The 19,430-nt window shown below is 46.0% G+C and overlaps 2 protein-coding genes across 7 annotated transcripts in view; one reads left to right on the top strand and one right to left on the bottom strand.

The window, feature by feature from the left end:
- Window positions 1-19,430, bottom strand: part of LOC119965820 (C-C chemokine receptor type 4-like) — a 102,902-nt gene that overhangs the window by 72,996 nt on the left and 10,476 nt on the right. The gene's annotated exons all lie outside the window — the stretch shown is intronic.
- The window catches only part of fyco1a (FYVE and coiled-coil domain autophagy adaptor 1a), a 261,315-nt gene continuing 244,312 nt past the window's right edge, over window positions 2,428-19,430 (top strand). For 3 of the 6 annotated variants that reach the window (XR_005460614.1, XM_038796694.1, XM_038796689.1), the window contains exons 1-4: window positions 2,428-2,506; window positions 2,605-2,679; window positions 4,425-4,510; window positions 13,358-13,464. Coding sequence is in view for 5 of the 6 variants with exons in the window: in XM_038796694.1 (XP_038652622.1) it covers window positions 4,456-4,510; window positions 13,358-13,464 (162 nt within the window). In the remaining variant the exon portion in view is untranslated. Of the gene's footprint in view, window positions 2,507-2,560; window positions 2,680-3,899; window positions 3,995-4,424; window positions 4,511-13,357; window positions 13,465-19,430 lie in introns of those variants that run through there. The other 3 variants (XM_038796690.1, XM_038796693.1, XM_038796692.1) reach the window with 3 other exon arrangements.

Raw genomic sequence — 19,430 nt, 5'->3', positions numbered from 1 at the left:
GTGTGAAAAATTGATTCTTCCAATGCTATAATGAAGCCTTGGTATAGGATTGACAACCTCAATTCATTGACAGTAAACAAGGACAGTGTTCTTGACAAACCGAACCCTGGAACAATTTGTGACTGGTGCCAGGATTAGGCAAAGAACAAGGCAAAGTAACCATACCACAACCTCTTCAGGTTGTGAAGGGCCGTAACCCAACTCTTAGGGAGGGAACTAGTTCAGTAGGCCACAAATGAGGGTGGTGAACCTACCTTTCAACACTTAATTAACGTGAGTAAGAAAAGGGAATCCAATTGTATCTCTCAATGTGTGGAGAAAGTACAAGATGATGAAGTAAAAGCAAGTAAAGCACTAATCACACTAATGGCTAAAATGGATGAGCTGTGCAAGAAACATGCCTGAAAACAAGAACGGGTTAGATCTAAGAAGCTTTAAGAGTAGGGAAGACACACCTGTTATTGTGGTTCTGCACAGCGGAAAATGATAGGGCAAAAGAAGGAAATGATTGGACGTAAGTACCAGAGAATGAAAGTAAACACAGCTGTCAATTGAGAGCTGTTGTTTGCAAACCAGTGAGTACTGTACTATATTAGTGATCTAAACATCTGCGCATGGGTCAGAGCAGTCTGCTCTGAGGTGCGAGAGAAAGAAGCTAAATGGGGAAGTGGCTAAAACATGCATGAAGGCAGTTGAGGAATGAATCTGAAAGGTTTAAGGAAATGGGAATGGGAAATGGGAAATCCAGACTATCGGCAACTTTGATGTAAACAAACGTTCAGGAGTCTGGACTGAGAATGTCAATGGCAGAGTCAATAACTGAGGTTATGGAGGTGATGAGAATGAGTGGGAACATTAGGAGGATGTGGAGTATCAGCACCATCACGATTGTGATCCGAAGGCAGTGATGGGTATTGGAATGTCTGGACTAGTTAGGCAGCTCAACACTGTCAAAAATATCAATACTATCAAAAGGATCACTCAAGCACCCACATAAAGCAGTGACAATTGTGCAAGAGACATGCGCAATTAGAGATGGGAGGGATCCATTAGAGCTTGCTTTGGGGTCTTCATCCAGTGTCATCCTAAATTTAGAATTCCGGATATTGCACACACGTTGTTGGATGGCTCCAGTCTGATACCAATGGTCTTTATGATGTCACTCCACCACATTCTTACATATAATTTACAGTGCAGGAGGAGGCCATTCAGCCCATTGAGGCCGCCCCAGCCCTTGGAACGAGCACCCTGCTTAAGCCCACACTTCCACCCTGTCCCCACAACCCAGTAACCCCACCTGCCCTTTTTGGATACTAAGGGCAATTTATCACGGTCAATCCACCTAACCTGCGCATCTTTGGACTGTGGGAGGAAACCGGAGCACCCGGAGGAGACCCACGCAGACACGGGGAGAACGTGCAGACTCCGCACAGACAGTGACCCAGCTGGGAATCGAACCTGGGACTCTGAAGCTGTGAAGCAATTGTGCTAACCATTGTGCTACCTAAGCCGGGAATCGAACCCGGGACCCTGGTGCTGTGAAGCCACAGTGCTAACCACTGTGCTACCGCGTTGCCCAACAGCAATGGGAATTAGTCAGAAAGATGTTTACTGTGTGTGGATAGATGTCAATTGATCCTGTAGCGTAGATCGCGTGGCCCAGTGATTGACAGGCCGCCCCCCCCCCCTCGCGGCCCAGTGATTGACAGGCGGGGCCCGGGCTCGCGGCCCAGTGATTGACAGGCCGGCTGTCAGCACAGGGCTGAGCGCGGCCCTCTGATTGACAGGCCGGGCCCTCGCTCGCGGCCCTGTGATTGACAGGCTGTGCCAGGGCCCGGGCTCGCGGCCCTGTGATTGACAGGCCGGCTGTCAGCACACTGCTGAGCGCGGCCCTCTGATTGACAGGCGGGGTCCGGGCTCGCGGCCCTATGATTGACAGGCCGGGCCCCCCCGCTAGCGGCCCTGTGATTGACAGGCCAGGCTGTCAGCACAGTGCAGAGCGCGGCCCTCTGATTGACAGGCGGGGCCCGGGCTCGCGGCCCTATGATTGACAGGCCGGGCCCTCGCTCGCGGCCCTGTGATTGACAGGCCGGGCCCTCGCTCGCGGCCCAGTGATTGACAGGCCGGGCCCGGGCTCGCGGCCCAGTGATTGACAGGCCGGGCCCTCGCTCGCGGCCCAGTGATTGACAGGCCGGGCCCTCGCTCGCGGCCCAGTGATTGACAGGCCGGGCCCTCGCTCGCGGCCCAGTGATTGACAGGCCGGCTGTGAACACAGCGCTGAGCGCGGCGCAGGCAGTCAGCTGACCGGCCCCATTGTTGACAGTGCGCCGCACACTAACTTGACAGCCGAACAATCCCGCCCCCCCGTCGGCAGTTGATTGGGCGGATGCCGGCAGGCGGCGGTGACGCCCCAGCGCTGATTGGCTGGCTGGCACGTCGCTCAGCGGGCTGGCTTTCATGCTGGGTTGCAGCGCGGGCCGGCCCGGTTGCGGTGATGGTGGGGGCGGTGAGTGACCAGCTGTGAAGGTGGGGGAGGTTTGGGGGGGTCTCGCTGAGTGAGAGTCCACTAATGGCTCCCCTGTTACCTCTTCTTTCCCCCTCAAGGTTTGTGGCCTGAAATGTTCCTGATGGGAAATGAGGAGCTGACTAGGAAGTGAGAGTGAGGCCTATCCGCTCAGTGTAAGTATTGGGCCTGTGGTGGGGGAACCTGATCAGCAGAGCGGACCAGAAGGTGGCCATTCGGCCCACCCTGTCTGTGTTGGCTCTGTGACAGGTTAGTTCCTCTTTCCTGCCCCTTCCATAGAGCCCTGCTGACTTTGCCCCTACAAGTCTAGTCTATCCAATCCCCTCGAGCACAAGCTAAATACTGCGGATACTGGGAAGTTGAAATAAAAACAGAAAGTGCTGGGAAAACTCAGCAGGTCTGGCAGCATCTGCTTGATCGGAGAAAACCAGAATTAGCTTTTGTGCGGAGGAAGAGTCATATTGGAGTCAAAACGTTAACTCTGTGTTTCTCTCTCCACAGATGCTGCCTGGCCTGCTGGGTTTTTCCAGCATTTTCTGTTTTTCTCCAATGTCCGGTTGAAAGTTCAGATTGAATCTGTTTTCTCTGTGTCCTCTGGTTATCAACTTTACTGCTACTGGAATCCGTTTTCCCCTAACCACTCCATCAAAGCACTGAACATCTATTACGCCTCCCTGTAACCCTCTCAACAACTTCAATTTATATTTTGTCATTAAGGCAGTGAAACATCTTGAGACACTCCGCAGGGGTGTTATCAAACAAAATTTTGCACTGAGCCAAAGAAAGGGCCTTAAATGCGGGGACCAACTGATTTTTGTAAGATTTAAGTGAAGCTTTTAAGGAGATCAGAGAGGTGAAGAGATTTTTTGTTTTGGAGCAAATTCCAGAGTTGGGACCTAAACAGCTGGAGGATTAGCTGCCAGTGGCGCTGAGAAGGAAGTGGGGATTCTTGAGCACTTGTTCTTTGCAACAAGATGAACACCTCTTCTTTAGTCTCTTCAGATAACTGAAGTTCTACATCTCTGGTGCCATTGTGGTAAATATCCTCTCCAACATTTGCGTACACATCCTAAAGTGTGGTGCCCAGAGTTAGGTATATATCAGCCAAGGTCTAGCCAGTGATTTGCAAAGAGTTGGTATAACTGTTTTGCTTTTGTATTCAAGGCTTCTATAAAGCCAAGGGTCCTTGATGTAGTCTTTCAACACTGTTATTAACATGTTCAGCCACCTTCAAAGATTTGTGTACATATGTGAACCTTTACTGAACAGATACACTTATGTAGAATTTGCAGAACAGAAACTGGCCATTTAACCCAACCGACCTATGCTGGTGTTTGTGTTTCCCATCTGCCTTCCCCCACCATGCTTCATTTAGGTAATGTACTCATTGAACTTCCTCTTCGTTCTGCTTCGCTACTCACCTCCACTACTCCTTGTGGTCGAAAGTTCAACATTCTAACCACCCTCTGGGTAAGAGGCTTCTCCTTAAGGCTTTATTGACTTCATTTTATCTTCGATTTATGACACAAACCCTCTCCCCCGCCTCATGTTTTGGACACATCCACAGGTGGAAACACCTCCCCGTCTTCCCTATCAATCCCCTCCATAATTTTAAAGACCTCTATTAGATTATCCTTCACCTTCCCCTTTTATCTATGTGGCACAGAATTAGCAGAATACCCTATGGCTATGTAAAGTAAAGGGATATTGTCCCTGCTATTTTCTTGTGCTGTCTGTGTCTCTCCCTGTGAAGGACAAGCTAAATGTCAATGATATTGGTTAGAAATAATGCCGTATACCTTGCAGCAAATAGCATAACATTCAGATTTTTATTCTGTAACTGGTTGCCCCACAGTTATGACACTATTATCTGTAACATGCAAGTATTTTAATCAAGCAGGTTACAGACAATGTGAGTTGAAACCACAAGGATGGAAGTGTCTGTTGGAGAAAGTCAGATCCAAAGAATAATCCGAGACTTAAAAGGTAAGGATTGCTAGATTTGCTCTCAGCATATCCCACTTCCCATGTAAATGAATAAAGCACACATTTTGTTGTTGTTGTTGACAAATATTACTCGATGAAAGACAAATGTTCAGTTTTTCTTGATGCTTTCAGTGACTCTTGCACCTCTGCTGTTAAGGAAACAGACGAACAGTTTCCAGGGTTCGGTTGGGGAGTCTTCCAGATCCTCCAAGGCCAGCTCACCAGAAGGCTCACGATAGTGACATTGGCAATATCCCATCCAATCATCATAACCCAGAGACACATTACAGTCCCAACCTGGGACTACACTCACTAACACCGAGCAGTGAGGGCACTGACTGTCTTCTCACTGCCAGCTCCCATAGAGTTCAGTAGATATGCCTAAAATGTAGCTGAACAATACTTATCAAGTTCAATCCCAAAAGCACCTTGAATTAGCAGCACGGTAGTATAGTGGTTACCACTATTGCTTCACAGCATCAGGGACCCGGGTTCGATTTCCGGCTTGGGTTACTGTCTGTGTGGAGTCCGTACGTTCGCCCTGTGTCACCGTGGGTTTCCTCCAGGTGCTCCGGTTTCCTCCTACAAGTCCCGAAAGACGTGCTTGTTCGGTGAATTGGATATTCTGAATTCTTCCTCCATGTACCTGAACAGGTGTCAAAGTGTGGTGACTGGGGGATTTTCACAGTACTTCACTGCAGTGTTAATGTCAGCCTACTTGGCCCCAATAAAGATTAAGCTAATATAGCAGCAGGCCGGTTCTAAAATCGGGCGAGTCTGAAAGATCAACTTGGGTTCCCACCTTTGTCCCAACCTCTTGATAGTGTATGCGTGGGAAAGTGTTCTATTCGTAGAGTCAAACAGTACAGAAGAGGTCCTTCAATCCATCGAGTCTGCACTGACAGAACTACACTAAATCTCCACTAATCCCACTTTCTACCACTCGAACCACAGCCTTAAATGTTGTGACATTTCAAGTGCTCACCCACGTACATTTTAAAGGTTGTGACATTTCCCGCATCTACTATCCTCTCAGGCAGTGCATTCCACACTCTCACCAACTTGTGGATGAAAAACCTTTTGCTCAATTCCCCTCTAAACCTCCTGTCCCTCACTTTAAAATTATGCCTCCTCATTATTCAATTAAGGGGGACAGCTGCTTCCTATCCACCATGTCCGTCCCCCTCTTAATCTTAAACTCCTCAATCTGGTTCTCCATCAGCTTTCTCTGCTCGAAGGAAAACAATCTCAGCCTTTCCAGCATCTCTTCATTTTCCAAATGCTCCATCCCAGGCAACATCCTGGTGAATCTCCTCTGCACCCTCTCCAGTGCAATCACATCCTCCTTATAGTGAGATGACCAGAACTCCAGCTCTGGCCTAACCAAAATTTTGTACAGCTCTAGCAGAACCTCTCTGCTCTGTCATGACTGATAAAGGCAAGTGTCCCATATGCCTTCTTAACTACTCTTTTAACCTGTCCTGCTGCCTTAAGGGGTCTGTGGACAAACTTCCTGCTGTTTGTTTAGTATCCACTTGTTCCTCCTTCCAAAGTGCATCACCTCGCACTTTTCAGGATTAGATTCCATCTGCCACTGATTTGCCCATCTGACCTTCTATATCAGGGGTGGGCAAACTACGGCCCGCGGGCCACCAAGTCATTAAAAAAATTTTTTTTTTTAAAAAACACTTTTTTTTAAGGTTAATGGGGGGGGGGGGGGCTGTTGGGTTACTTACTGGTATAGGGTGGATACGTTGACTTGAGTAGGGTGATCATTGCTCGGCACAACATCGAGGGCCGAAGGGCCTGTTTTGTGCTGTACTGTTCTGTGTTCTATATGAGGCGCCCAGAATCATAACCGGGTGAAGTAATTATTTTACTTAATATACTATGCGGCCCTTTAAAATTGTGAATTTCTGAATGTGGCCCTTGCACGGAAACGTTTGCCCACCCCTGGTCTATATCTTCCCGCAACCTTACACTTTCTTCTTCACTATTAATCTCCCTGCCAATCTGTATCATCTGCATACTTGCTTATCATTCCCCAACATTCTCATCTATGTTGTTTTTTAAAATAAATTTAGAGCCCTCAATTCATTTTTTCCAATTAAGGGGCAATTTAGCGTGGCCAATCCACCTACCCTGCACATCTTTGGGTTGTTGGGACAAAACCCACGCAAATACGGGGAGAATGTGCAAACTCCACACGGACAGAGCTGGGATCGAACCTGGGACCTCGGCGCCATGAGGCAGCAGTGCCAACCACTGTGCCACCGTGCTGCCCCATCGTATCCATATTGTTTATATAAATATCACAAACAATAAAGGACCTAGCACTGATCCCTGCTGTACGCCACTGGACACCGGCCTTCAGTCACCTAAACAACCTTTGACACCACCCTCTATCTCCTACCACTAAGCCAGTTTTGGATTCAACTTGTCAAGTTACCCTGAATCCCGTATGCTTTTACCTTATCAGTCTTCCATGTGGGATCTTGTCAAAGGCTTTGCTGAAATACAGATAAACTATAAATCTGTATAAACTGCACGAGCCTGATCTACACACCCGATCACTTCCTCGGAAATTTAATTAACTTTGTTGGGCATGACCTTCCCCGATAAAGCCATGCTGACTATCCTTGATCGAATCTTGGCTCTCCAAGTGGAGGTTAATTTTCTCTTTCAGAATTTTCTCCCAATAGTTTCCCTACCACTAATGAGTGACTCACTGGTCTGTAATTTCCTGGTTTACCTCTACCACCCTTGAAAAGTGGAACCACATTAGCTGTCCTCCAATCTTCTGGCACCTTCCCTGTGGCCAGAGGGGATTTAAAAATTTGGGTCAGAGTCCCTGTCACTTCCTCCCTTACCTCCCACAGATGTCTGGGATACAGCCCGTCCAGACTTGTGGATTTGTCCACTTTTAAGCCCGCGAAAACCTCCAAACCTCTTCACTCCCTGTGTCAAACTGTTCAAGAACCTCACAGTCCCTCTTTCCAAATTCTGTACCTGCATCTTTCTTCTCCTGAGTGAAGACAGATGTGAAGCACTCGTTTAACGCCCTACCAATGTCCTCCAGCTCCACGCACAGATTGCATCCTTGGTCCCTAATGGGCCCTACTCTTTCCCTGGTTTACCTCTTCCCTTAATACACTTGTAGAATATCTTGGTATTCTCCCCTAATCCTACCCACCAGTGCTTTTTCATGACTCCTCTTTGCTCTCCTAATTATTTTCTTAAGTCCCCCTGCACTTTTATACATACTCAACTAAGGCCTCCACTGATTTGCTCCCTTTGTACCTGCTAAAAGCCCCTCTTTTCTTTCTTATCTTGTCCTGAATATTCCTTGACATCCCGGATTCTCTGGGCTTGATGATCCTACATTGCACCCTAAAGGGAACATGTTGCACCTGTACTCTCCCCATTTCCTTTTGAATGTGCCCCACTGCTCCGCTGTAGATTTTCTCCACAAGAAGCTGCTCTCAATTCACTTTGCCCAGATCCTGCCTTATTCCAATCAAATCTGCCATCCCCCAATCCAGAACAATTTTTTTGAAGACCATCTTTTTCCTTTTCCATAGCAAACTTAAATTGTACTGTGTCGTTTAGCTATCATTAAAATGCTCCACCACTACCACCTCAAACACCTGTCCCTGTCCAGCTTCATTGCCCGGAATTAGATTCTGCACTACGCCACCCCTTGTTGGACCTTCCACACATTGATATAAAAAGCTTCCCTGAATACATTTGAAGAAATTTGCCCCCTCTAAACCGTTCACAGTATGATTATCCCAATTAATGTTGGGGAAGTTAAAATGCCCTAATATAATTACCTTATTGTTATTTTGACATACCTCCGCGAATTGTCTACCTATCTGCTCCTCTATTGCCCACTGACTCTTTGGGGGTATATAATACACTCCCAGCAATACATAGAAAATAGAAGCAGGAGGAGACCATTCGGCCTTTCGAGTCTCCTCTATCATTCATTATGATCGTGGCTGATCCATCAAGTTCAATAACCTGACCCAGCCTCTCCGACCCCCCCCCCCCCCCCCAAAATATCCCTTGATCCCTTTAGCCCAAGAGCTATCTAACTCCTCCTTGAAATTACACAACGTCTCTGCCCCCTTTTATTCCTAAACTCTACCCACAAAGCCACATTTGAAGACCTTTCCAAGATATCGTCCTTCCTCACATAGGAACATAGGAATTAGGAGCAGAAGTGGGCAATTCAGCCCTTCGATCCTGCTCCGACATTCAATCAGATTCCTGATCTCAAATCCCCATAGCCCTTTAACCATTTTAAAAATCAGATAGATGTCTATCTTCTTCTTGAAAGCAATTAATGACTCAGACTCCACCGCACCATGGGGCAACGAGTTCCACAAATTCATCACTCTCTGCGAGAAGTAGTTCCTCCTCATCCTAGTTCTAAATCTACCACCTCTCAACCTACATCTGTTGTGACAATGGTTTTCACGGCATAGGTCCATTGGACAGTGATGTCTGCCTTGGGGGTTAATGGATGCTCAGTGGCAGGTGCTGGGGTCCAGCAGATAGGCAAGCCTAATCCCTCTGGATCCCATGTTCCCAAGTGTCCTCGCACCCTGAGCTTTCAGCACATTCTTGACTTTGAACTATTTGGGATTTCTTGACTTTGAAACTGTGGGCAGCTGACACTGTTCAGAGTTAAGTCATGGGGACCTGTTAGTTTGACCAGCATGAGTCTCCAAAATGTTGGAGGGCATATTCCCTCCCCCTGCCAGGCTGGGCACCATGTTGGCTTCTCTTTCAGGGTCTCATCCACCCAGCCCATTAGGCCCACCTCCTTCCCTTTCATCATACCTTACTCCCCCAACCCATGTGGCCTGCACATGCAGCCGGCCCATACCCCCATGCCACAGGCAGCAGACTCGCACAGGCCTGTAAGAACATTTTAAACAATGTCACAGGCAGCAGGCAGTAACTGACTCCTCAATAATGTAGTAAGATGTCTTACAACACCAGGTTAAAGTCCAACAGGTTTGTTTCAATTCACTAGCTTTCGGAGCACTGCTCCTTCCTCGGGTGAATATTCACCTGCGGAAGGAGTAGTGCTCCGAAAGCTCGTGTTTGAAACAAACCTGTTGGACTTTAACCTGGTGTTGTAAGACTTCTTAGTGTGCTCACCCCAGTCCAACGCCAACATCTCCACATCATGGCTACCCTCAATAATATGACACGACTTCCTCTTTTATCCCCTCCCCTGTCTCACCTGAAGATCCTGTGGGACGGTAGCACAGTGGTTAGCACTGTTGCTTCACAGTGCCAGTGTCCCAGGTTCGATTCCCGGCTTGGGTCATTGTCTGTGCTGAGTCTGTACATTCCCCTCGTATCTGCGTGGGTTTCTTCCGGGTCTGCGTGGATTTCTTCCCAGAAGTCCCGGAAGACGTGCTTGTTAGGTGAATTGGACATTCTGAATTCTCCCTCTGTGTACCCGAACAGGCGCTGGAATGTGGCATTTTGGGGCTTTTCACAGTAACTTCATTTGTGGTGTTAATGTAAGCCTACTTGTGACAATAAAGAATATTATTATACCACAGAATGTTGAGTTTCCAGTCCTGCTCCTCCGTCGACCACTTCTCTGCGATGGCAACGATCACAGTTGGACCTGTCAATCCACACTCCCAAACTCATCAGTCTTACCTATAATAATCCTAGCATTAAAGTATTACCTATAATACTTCTAGCATTCCTACTTGTGACACTAATAAAGATTATTATTATTATTCATCCCCAATTCTGTCTTTGTAATCTCTTTATATTAGTTTACTTGTTGCTCGGAGAAATGGAGAGCTCCTGTCAATTTCCCAATATTTCCGTTGCAAGTGCAAAAGAGGTTGAATAATTTTCCATCCGGTAGCAGGCCACATTGAAGATGCAGAGCGGCCAGGGGGGAAATTCAGCGGCAGGGGACCATAAACAGTGACCCTTGAGGATAGTCCTTGGGAGCGAGGAAAGGGTAGAACCACAGTGATCTGAGGGGCTGGTGAAGGGGAGAAAGGCATCAATCGATGGAGGTGAGGTTGAGGCTCCCTTAAGGGTCTGTGGGAGTACAACAACTGATTCTGGCCCAAAAGGAGAGCTGAAAAGATACCTTCTTCTTGAAACCATTTAATGACTCAGATTCCACCGTACCATGGGGCAACGAGTTCCACAAATTCATCACTCTCTGCGAGAAGTAGTTCCTCCTCATCCTAGTCCTACGTCTACCACCTCTCAACCTACATCTGTTGTGACAATGGCTTTCACGGACAGGGTCCATGCCTTGGGGGTTAATGGATGCTCTTCACCTTTGTACATTGCTGAATGTGAAGTAGGTCAATGATTGAAAATGATTCTATGTTTAATGGAATTGAAGTAAGAGATGGAAACTTGGAAATTCTGGGAAAGTCTGTCCCAATTGAAGGAGTCAATGGGCATTGAACTGGGAAAACAGAGCGCATGGGTGCCTGAACTGTGAGAGATTTGTTGTCTTTGGAAGGTGGAGAATGTAAGGCCAGAAAGAAATTTGCCGATGAACTTCACCTTGGGCAGTTGTGCAAATCAGGTAATTTGAACTTGATGTAAAAGAAAATGGTGCATACTTGACAACTTTCCACCTCCAGTCAAAATTATTTTCACCCCCATTGAGTCTAAAGGTGACATAATCATGGCAGCATAGAACTGGAGATGTGGAAGTAAGTGGTGAATCATGAATGTGGTTTGAAATAACCCTTCTCTTGCTGCCTCCTCCTCTGTCTGTTAATTATATATGGATTGGGTATTTATACGTATGTACAGGCCTCCAAATGTGCACGTTGTGGTAAATCGAAGTTTATTAGTGTATTAAGATGAGGCTCCAATGTCTACCCTTCACCACCTGGCCATCTGAGTTGCACCACTGCCTACTCTGTTTTAGATGTACAGACAAGCAAAGTACAAGCCGAGAATGGGTGAACATTGTTCCCTTGGGATTAAATGGACAGAAAGGTGTGAAAGTTTGTGATGTTTCACAAGGATGCCATGGCGACTGATAATGTGTTCAGTCTCTTAAGTTGTTGCTACACTCAGCATCTCATCTCAGCACCTCTTGCGATGAGCAGAATGCCTCTCCATCATCTTTATGGGGCTGGCTTAGCACAGTGGGTTAAACAGCTGGCTTGTAATGCAGAACAATGCCAGCAGCGCGGGTTTAATTCCCGTACCGGCCTCCCCGACCAGGCGCTGGAATGTGGCGGCTAGGGGCTTTTCACAGTAACTTCATTGAAGCCGACTTGTGACAATAAGCGATTATTACTATGGTCAGTTTCTCATGGCAACAGAAGAAGTTGTAAGTGTTATAATTTGCTGCTTATTCACAGAGTAAAGGAGTAATCTGGAGCCTTATTCACATAACTCCGAGAACACAGACTCCCGTTTCCTCTCCCCCTTACAGCCAAGAACTGTTTTTAAATATACTTAAGAATAATGCCCAAACCTTTCTCCAATTGTGACAGCAGCTCTTACTAACTTACAACGAGCGATATACTTCACAGTGATAGGATTCCAACATTAACAGGAAGGACCTGAAAGTCAGAGGTATTCCCCTTCAGTGCTTTGCCTTTTGTGGGCATTGTGAATCACTTTCTTCTGCAACATAATTGAGTGAATTAGATGAAAGGTGTCAATCGAGTGTCACAGTTGGCATAGGACTGTTGAAGTAAGAGATTTGTTGGTATTACTCTGATAAAGTGGAGGAATGGGTTTTTAATGTGTATGCAAGTTGAGGCACCTGGATATCTGCACTATAAGGTGTTAAATTAATGCTTCCCCCAACCAGAATGCAATGGAAATGATTTGTTTTATAGTGCTCACCTTTTGAGAATTTTTAAAAAATTGTTCAAGGGATGTAGGTGGGGTGACGCTGGCCAGGCAAGCAATTATTGCCCATGCCTAATTGCCCTTGTGAAGGTGGTGGAGAGCTGCTTTCTTGAGCTGCTGCAATCCATGTGTTGTCGGTACACTCAGTGTTGTTAGAGAGGGAGTTCCAGGATTTGAAACCAGTGATAGTGAAGGAACGGTGATAAATTTCCAAGTCAGGATGGTGAGTGGCTTAGAGGGGAGCTTCTAGTTAATGGTGTTCCCATGTGTCTGCTGTCCTTATCCTAGATGGTACCAGTCATAGATTTCATAGAATTTACAGTGCAGAAGGGGGCCATTCGGCCCATCGAGTCTTGGAAAGAGCACCCTACATAAGCCCATACCTCCACCCTATCCCCATAACCCAGTAACCCCACCTAACACTAAGGGCAATTTGGACACTAAGGGCAATTTATCATGGCCAATCCACCTAACCTGCACATCTTTGGACTGTGGGAGGAAACCGGAGCACCCGGAGGAAACCCATGCGCACACGGGGAGAACATGCAGACTCCACACAAATAGTGACCCAAGCCGGGAATTGAACCTGTGACCTGTGAAACATTTGTGCTAACCACTATGCTACCGGGTTTGTACGGTGCTGCCTTAAGAGCCTTGGTGAGCTCCTGCAGTGCATCTTGTAGGTGGTATACACTGCTGCCACTGGTCGTCAGTGGTGGAGGGAGTGAATGTTTATGGGTGGGATGCCAGTCAAGTGGGCTGCTTTGTCCTGGTTAGTGTCCAGTATTGAGCTTCGCAACTGGTGATGAGGAACTGGTGCAGAAAATGAGAGCAAGAATAGAAAGATGTTCTGATTAGGGCTGATGGATGTTACTAATTAAGACTGCTGGATGTTAATATTTGAGTACTAATGTAACATATTAGATAACATTTTGGATAATGTCGAATTTATTGGTTTTGTAGATGCGATTTCAGAGATAAATCGAGAACACAAGGAAAATGGTGAGCCCATCACTGATGATAACACCAACCTGTACAAATGCTGCTTAAAATTAGAATATCTCCTACAGGTAAGAAGAACCTAGAAGGCAGGGTGGTTTACCGTAGGCTTTGTATTATTAAGAGAGATTTACAATAATAATACCACTATTTTGTTTTATTTGCTCATTTTGGAGCACATCAGTGACAAAAGAATTCAGATTGTTTGTGTCCAGCACTGCTAGCGCAAAAGCAAAATTAAACCAGTCTCTAAGCTTTTGCAGTATATTGGGTGCGATTTAACAAACAAAAAACATTTTGGGCAGGTTTAGTGTCATGTGAGAGTCCCTTTTAAGAAAAGTGTATTTTATTAAATGGCTGCAGTGATGTCACTGTGTGGGTGGAGCTGGGCTGTGATTCTGTCTTTACTTGCGTTTTGAGCTGGAAGCTGCTTTGTGGCTCTGAGATATTTGGTTTTGTTTTCAGCTGGGAGCTGCATTCACACAAAGAAGGTGTACTTTTGATCTCTCTCTCTGCATGCTAAAGAATGTATCTAGACCACATGATAACTTCAAAGTAATACCTGTTTTCTGTAAAGAATTCAAACCCACTATTTTATTTAAAAAGGATGTTTGGCTTATAGATGTTGTTAGGAAAGTTATTAAGGATTACCTATAGAGTACTGTATCTTTGGGGTGGGTATTTGTGTTGGTAGTTGATAAGATGTTTACTGTGTGTTTATAAAATGTTAACTCAATTCATAGAATAAACATTGTTTTGTTTAAAAATACTTAAGATCTCTGTTGCATAACACCTGGAAAGTGGGTCCTTGTGCTCTCCATAACCAAAATCTATTAAATGTTGTAGGTCAGGTGAACTCCATGATATACTTTGGTGTTCTCTAAACTCTGGCCCATAAAAAAGTGGAGCTCGTCCGGGATAAAAGCCTATCTTACATGATTGGGTTGGCATAGTGAACTTAAAGACAGTGAAGGGTGAGCATATTTGTGTTTGCTTTTCAGGTGTGGTATTCCAGTTTAAGTAGGGAGTGTGTTGTGGACAATGGCTCTTTCAGAGGCTTGCAGGTTTTTGGGGGTGGAGAAGGTCATACGCAGGTTACGAACAGAGACTGAAAAAAGGCTTTTAAATTTGCCAAAAAACATCGCAGTTAACGTTACCTTACGGCGGTAGCTGAGTATTTAAAATTGCCTGAGATACAATCAGACTCAATGGAAATGGCACAAAATTCAGTTACAGATCAAGCAACTTGAACATGAAAAAGAATTAAAGCAGCTTGAATATGAAATGAGGGAAAAAGAGAGAGAAAGGGAGATGCAGATCAGGAAAAAAGAAAAGGGGAGATAAGAAAAAAAAAAGAAGAAAGAATAGCCCCAGCAGAACAAAAAGAAAGAGAAAGGGCGGTACAGATCAGTGAAAAAGAAAGAGAGGAAAAAGAAAGAGAGTCAGTTAAAATTGGCAGGTGTAAAGAGAAATGTACAGTTTGAGGGTACTGATGAGGATAAAGAGAAAGTCATAGTTGAAGGCTTGGTGGGGATCTATTTAAATATGTCCAAGCATTACCAAGGTTTGATGAGAAGGAGGTAGAAGCCTTTTTCATTTCATTTGAGAAGGTAGCTAAACAAATGAAATGCCCACAGGACATGTGGGTATTACTGAACAGTCCAGAATGTGGTGAATAGGGGCTTTTCATGGTAACTTCATTGCACTGTTAATGTAAGCCTACTTGTGACAATAAAGATTATTATTATTATAGAACAGGCAAAGCTCAGGGGTGGGGACTTCAATAGGTGTATGGGAGGTGATGGAGTGTGTGGGGTTGATGCAGTTCGGGAAAGCCCCAGGCCCATTCAGATTTACTACTGAATTCTACAAGCGATTCAGTTCGCTGCTGGGTCCCTTGTTTGTGCGGATAAGCAACAAAGTGCTGGGGGAGGGCATGGGCCCCTCCTCCCATGCAAGCACCCATGTCTCTTATCCTAAAGAAGGACGAAGATCCTGAATAATATGGTCCTACCGGCTGATCTCAATATTGAATGTTGACGCAAAACTTCTACACGGATTTTGGCTGCACGATTTGATTTTGGCTACACGAATTGAGGGTTGTATGCCGGATGTGGTTTTAGAAGATGTGGTTTTAGAAGGTGTTCATTAAGGGTAGGCAATTATCGACTAATATACAGAGGCTATTGGATGATATCTACTTGGAGGAAGAGGGCCGAAGTGGTGGTATCTATGGATGCGGAGAAGGCATTTGACTGTGTGGAGTGGGCGTACCTCTTTCATGTTTTAGTTTGTGTTTGGACAGGTTGTTTGTGGACTAGGTGAGGTTATTGTACAGGGCCCCGAAGGCGAGTGCCTCGGTAGGATAATGGAGATTCTGAAAACCTTTGACATTTCTGATTCTAAGCTCAACATGACAAAGAATAAGATATTCCTGATTAGCACCGGAGGGCAGATAATTTGAATGAGCTTCCATTCCGTTTGGTAAGATCGAGTTTCCGATATTTGGGGATGCCATGTGGTGCGGGATTGAGCCCAACTCCAACCGCATGAGCTAAATTTGGCAGTTGTGGAGGAGATGAGGGAGGATTTCAAGAGCTGGGATGTGTTGTCACTGTCCTTGACTGGGCAAACGCAGACAGTAAAAATGGTAGTTCTGCTGAATATCTTGCTTATATTCCAGAATCTCCCAACCTTCCTGCCCAAATCTTTCTTTCAGAAGATGAACAAGCTGATACTGAGCTTTATTGGGTGGGGAAGATCCCTCGAATCAAGAGAGCTTTCCTGGAGAGAAATAGATGAGGGGTGGACTGGCGCCCCCGAACTTTCAGAATTATTACTGGGCGTCATGGTCTGGAAGTGGATGGAGGTCCGAAGGTCGGTATGGGGCAGGATAGAGGAAGCCTCATGTAAGGGGGCCACCTTGAGGGCACTGGTTTCGGCGCCTCTGCCATTCTCGCCAAATAGATACTCATCAAATCCAGTGGTAATCTCTACACTGTGTGAGTGGAATCAGTGCTGGCAGCACTTTGGGGTGGAGGGCACGTATATGAGGGCTCCAGTTTGTGATAACCTTAGATTTGTCCCAGCAAGGCTAGATGCTAGGTTTAAGGAGTGGGACCGGCTGGGGATTAGATACTTTGAGGACTTGTTCTTAGGAAGGAAATTTTGCGACTTTTCTGAGCTGCCGGAGGTTTACCAACTACCAAACAGAAATGGGTTGAGGTACCTTCAAATTAGGGCATTTCGGAAAAAGGAGGTGGGTTTGTTCCTTTCGGAGGACGTGATTGGGAAAGGCAAGATCACCGATGTCTATGCAGAGCTGACCAAGAAGGAGGAAGCAGCAATGGAGGCTACTTGGCTAAAATGGGAGGAGAAATATGGGGGAGGGGCAGGGGTTGATACAAGGGAGGATTTGGAAAGAGGCGCTGCGCAGGTCTGCCTTAAGACTGGGATAAAGATACATTTGGGAAAGAGACAAATATCCAGTCCAGGTCACAAGTGGTGCTCAGAGCACTTATGACAATGGCCAGGATGAGTTGATTCCTCTCGGGCGTAAACGACCAGTGTGTGCGTGTGCTGGGGTCCCAGTGAACCATACCCCGTGTTCTAGGTTTGTCCAAAATTGGTTGGGTTTTGGAGGTGGTTTACCGATGTACTGTCAAGGGTATTGGGATTGAAGGTAACACCCTCCCCGTGGGTAGCAATTTCCAGAGTATCTGACGATTTGCATGCTCTGGTGGGGAAGGAAGCTGATGAGGTGGCATTCGCCTCCCTGTTAGCCCGGAGGAGGATCCTGCTGAATTGGCGGTCCTCGGAACCGCCAAGTGTTGGGACTTGGGTGCAGGACCTAGTGGAATTCCTCCACTTGGAAAAAATTAAGTTAACCATTAGAGGGATGGATGAGGGGTTCTCCAAGAGGTGGAAGCTGTCATCGACTTCTTCAAGAAGTACTAAAAACGTCAGAGGGGGAGGAGGGGCTCCAGGGATATATTAGTTATCTTTTATTTGGGGGAAGAGGCGGGTTGGGGAATATTTTGGTTAAATAGGGCGGGGGTAGGCGGGTTTGTATATATGGTGGGTTTACGATGTTATATTATAGTGTTAGATATTTTACAGCATCATGGTTTGTTTGTTATGGTTATTTGGTTGTTCTTGTCTCTACATATTTGATATACCTCCAATAGATGAGCTACGGGACAGGATCGAGCTGCCAAGAGGGAGTGAGTTTAGGTACCTGCAGATATGGGATTTTGTAAGAAAAGAATGGAGGCTGTTTCCCATGCTGCCTGAGTATACTATGCTGGAGCAATTAATACTCCCAGATGAGCCTGGATAGGGCAAGATTGGGGACATTTACAGGTTGCTTGGGGAAGCTGGGGGATGCGTGCAAGTGGCAAGGATTAAATATGAGTGGGAGGAAATAGATTGGGGTCTGTGGTGCAAAGGTATGCGTAGGGTGAATGCTGCTACTTGTGCGCGGATTAGCCTGATCACGGTAGCATGGTGGTTAGCATAAATACTTCACAGCTCCAGGATCCCAGGTTCGGTTCCCGGCTGGGTCACTGTCTGTGCGGAGTCTGCACGTCCTCCCCGTGTGTGCGTGGGTTTCCTCCGGGTGCTCCGGTTTCCTCCCAGTCCAAAGATGTGCGGGTTAGGTGGATTGGCCATGCTAAATTGCTCGTAGTTCCCTAAAAAAGTAAGGTTAAGGGGGGGGGGGTTGTTGGGTTACGGGTATAGGGTGGATATGTGGGTTTGAGTAGGGTGATCATTGCTCGGCACAACATCGAGGGCCGAAGGGCCTGTTCTGTGCTGTACTGTTCTATGTAAGACTGTGCACAGGGTGCACATGATTCGTGCACGACTGAGCGGGTTCTTTCGTGGGGTGGTTGACGTGTGTGAAAAATGTGGGTGAGGGCTGGCACATGTTCTGGGGGTGTGAGAAGCTGGCTAGGTACTGGGAAGTGGTGTTTGGGACATTATCCAAAATAATAGGGGTGGAGATCAGGCCGGAACGAATGATGGTGACTTTTGGGGTCTCGGAGGTGCCGGAGCTGATGGAGGGAAAAAAGGCCGACCTTGTTGCTTTTGCTTCCCTCATTGCCTGGCGGAGGATTTTGTTAAATTGGAAGGCGGACACCCACCAGGAGTGGCAGCCTGGCTGGGGAACCTGTATGACTTTCTATGTCTGGAAAAGATCAAATTTGAGTTGAGGGGGTCGGAGGAAGGATTCGAGACACGGTGGGGGTTGTTCATGACAATGTTTGAAGAACTATTTGTCGCAGGAGGGGAGGGTGGGAGGGTGAACAAGATAAAATTGTACAATCTGTATGTTGTTGATTGTTTTGCTGGATTTATTATTGTTCTTGTTTATACATGTTTGGAATAAAATACATTTTTAAAAAACTATCTTTTTAAAAAAAATGAAGAACATACCATGCTCAACCAAATTTATTGTCTTATTGTTTGGCTAGATCGCTTTTAAACCATTTCCAGTGTTTACAATCTATTTTCCAACATTTCTAATCTCTTCAATTCAACAGAAGTCCTCACAACTTTCTTTCTTGACAAAATTGACTTGTTTCCCATCTTCTAGTTTCAAAAACCCTCTATTCGTATAACTGTATATGAATTTGACAAACAGGAAGAAAATAGCTTGTCCATCAACCATGACCCTTATCGTTGATGCCTTGAACACCTTGACTGGACACTTTTCCCTCCTGACTTTGGCAGCACATAATGTGACAGAGGCAAAAAAATAAATGGAGAAGAAACCAACCAGTAAGGAATCAAATAATCTGGACAATCATCAACTGTTTCCCATTCTCTGTCAATATCAGCCATCTTCATATCTTACTTGCACATGCCCTTGTAGTGGATATATGGACACCTATGAGGTTACGACCTAGTTGCCAGTTCACCATACAAAATGTCTATGGATATACTGTCGTCATCCACCTGATGCATATGACTGATGTCATTGGCTTAGCAATGAGTGTCTGCTTATGGAATTAGCCAGCTCTCGTTCTTCTGAGTT

Source organism: Scyliorhinus canicula, chromosome 5, assembly GCF_902713615.1.
Source record: "Scyliorhinus canicula chromosome 5, sScyCan1.1, whole genome shotgun sequence".
In the NCBI taxonomy this organism is placed as follows: domain Eukaryota; kingdom Metazoa; phylum Chordata; class Chondrichthyes; order Carcharhiniformes; family Scyliorhinidae; genus Scyliorhinus; species Scyliorhinus canicula.
The sequence above is the reverse complement of the archived record's forward strand: the minus strand, read 5'-3'. Positions and strand labels throughout refer to the sequence as shown.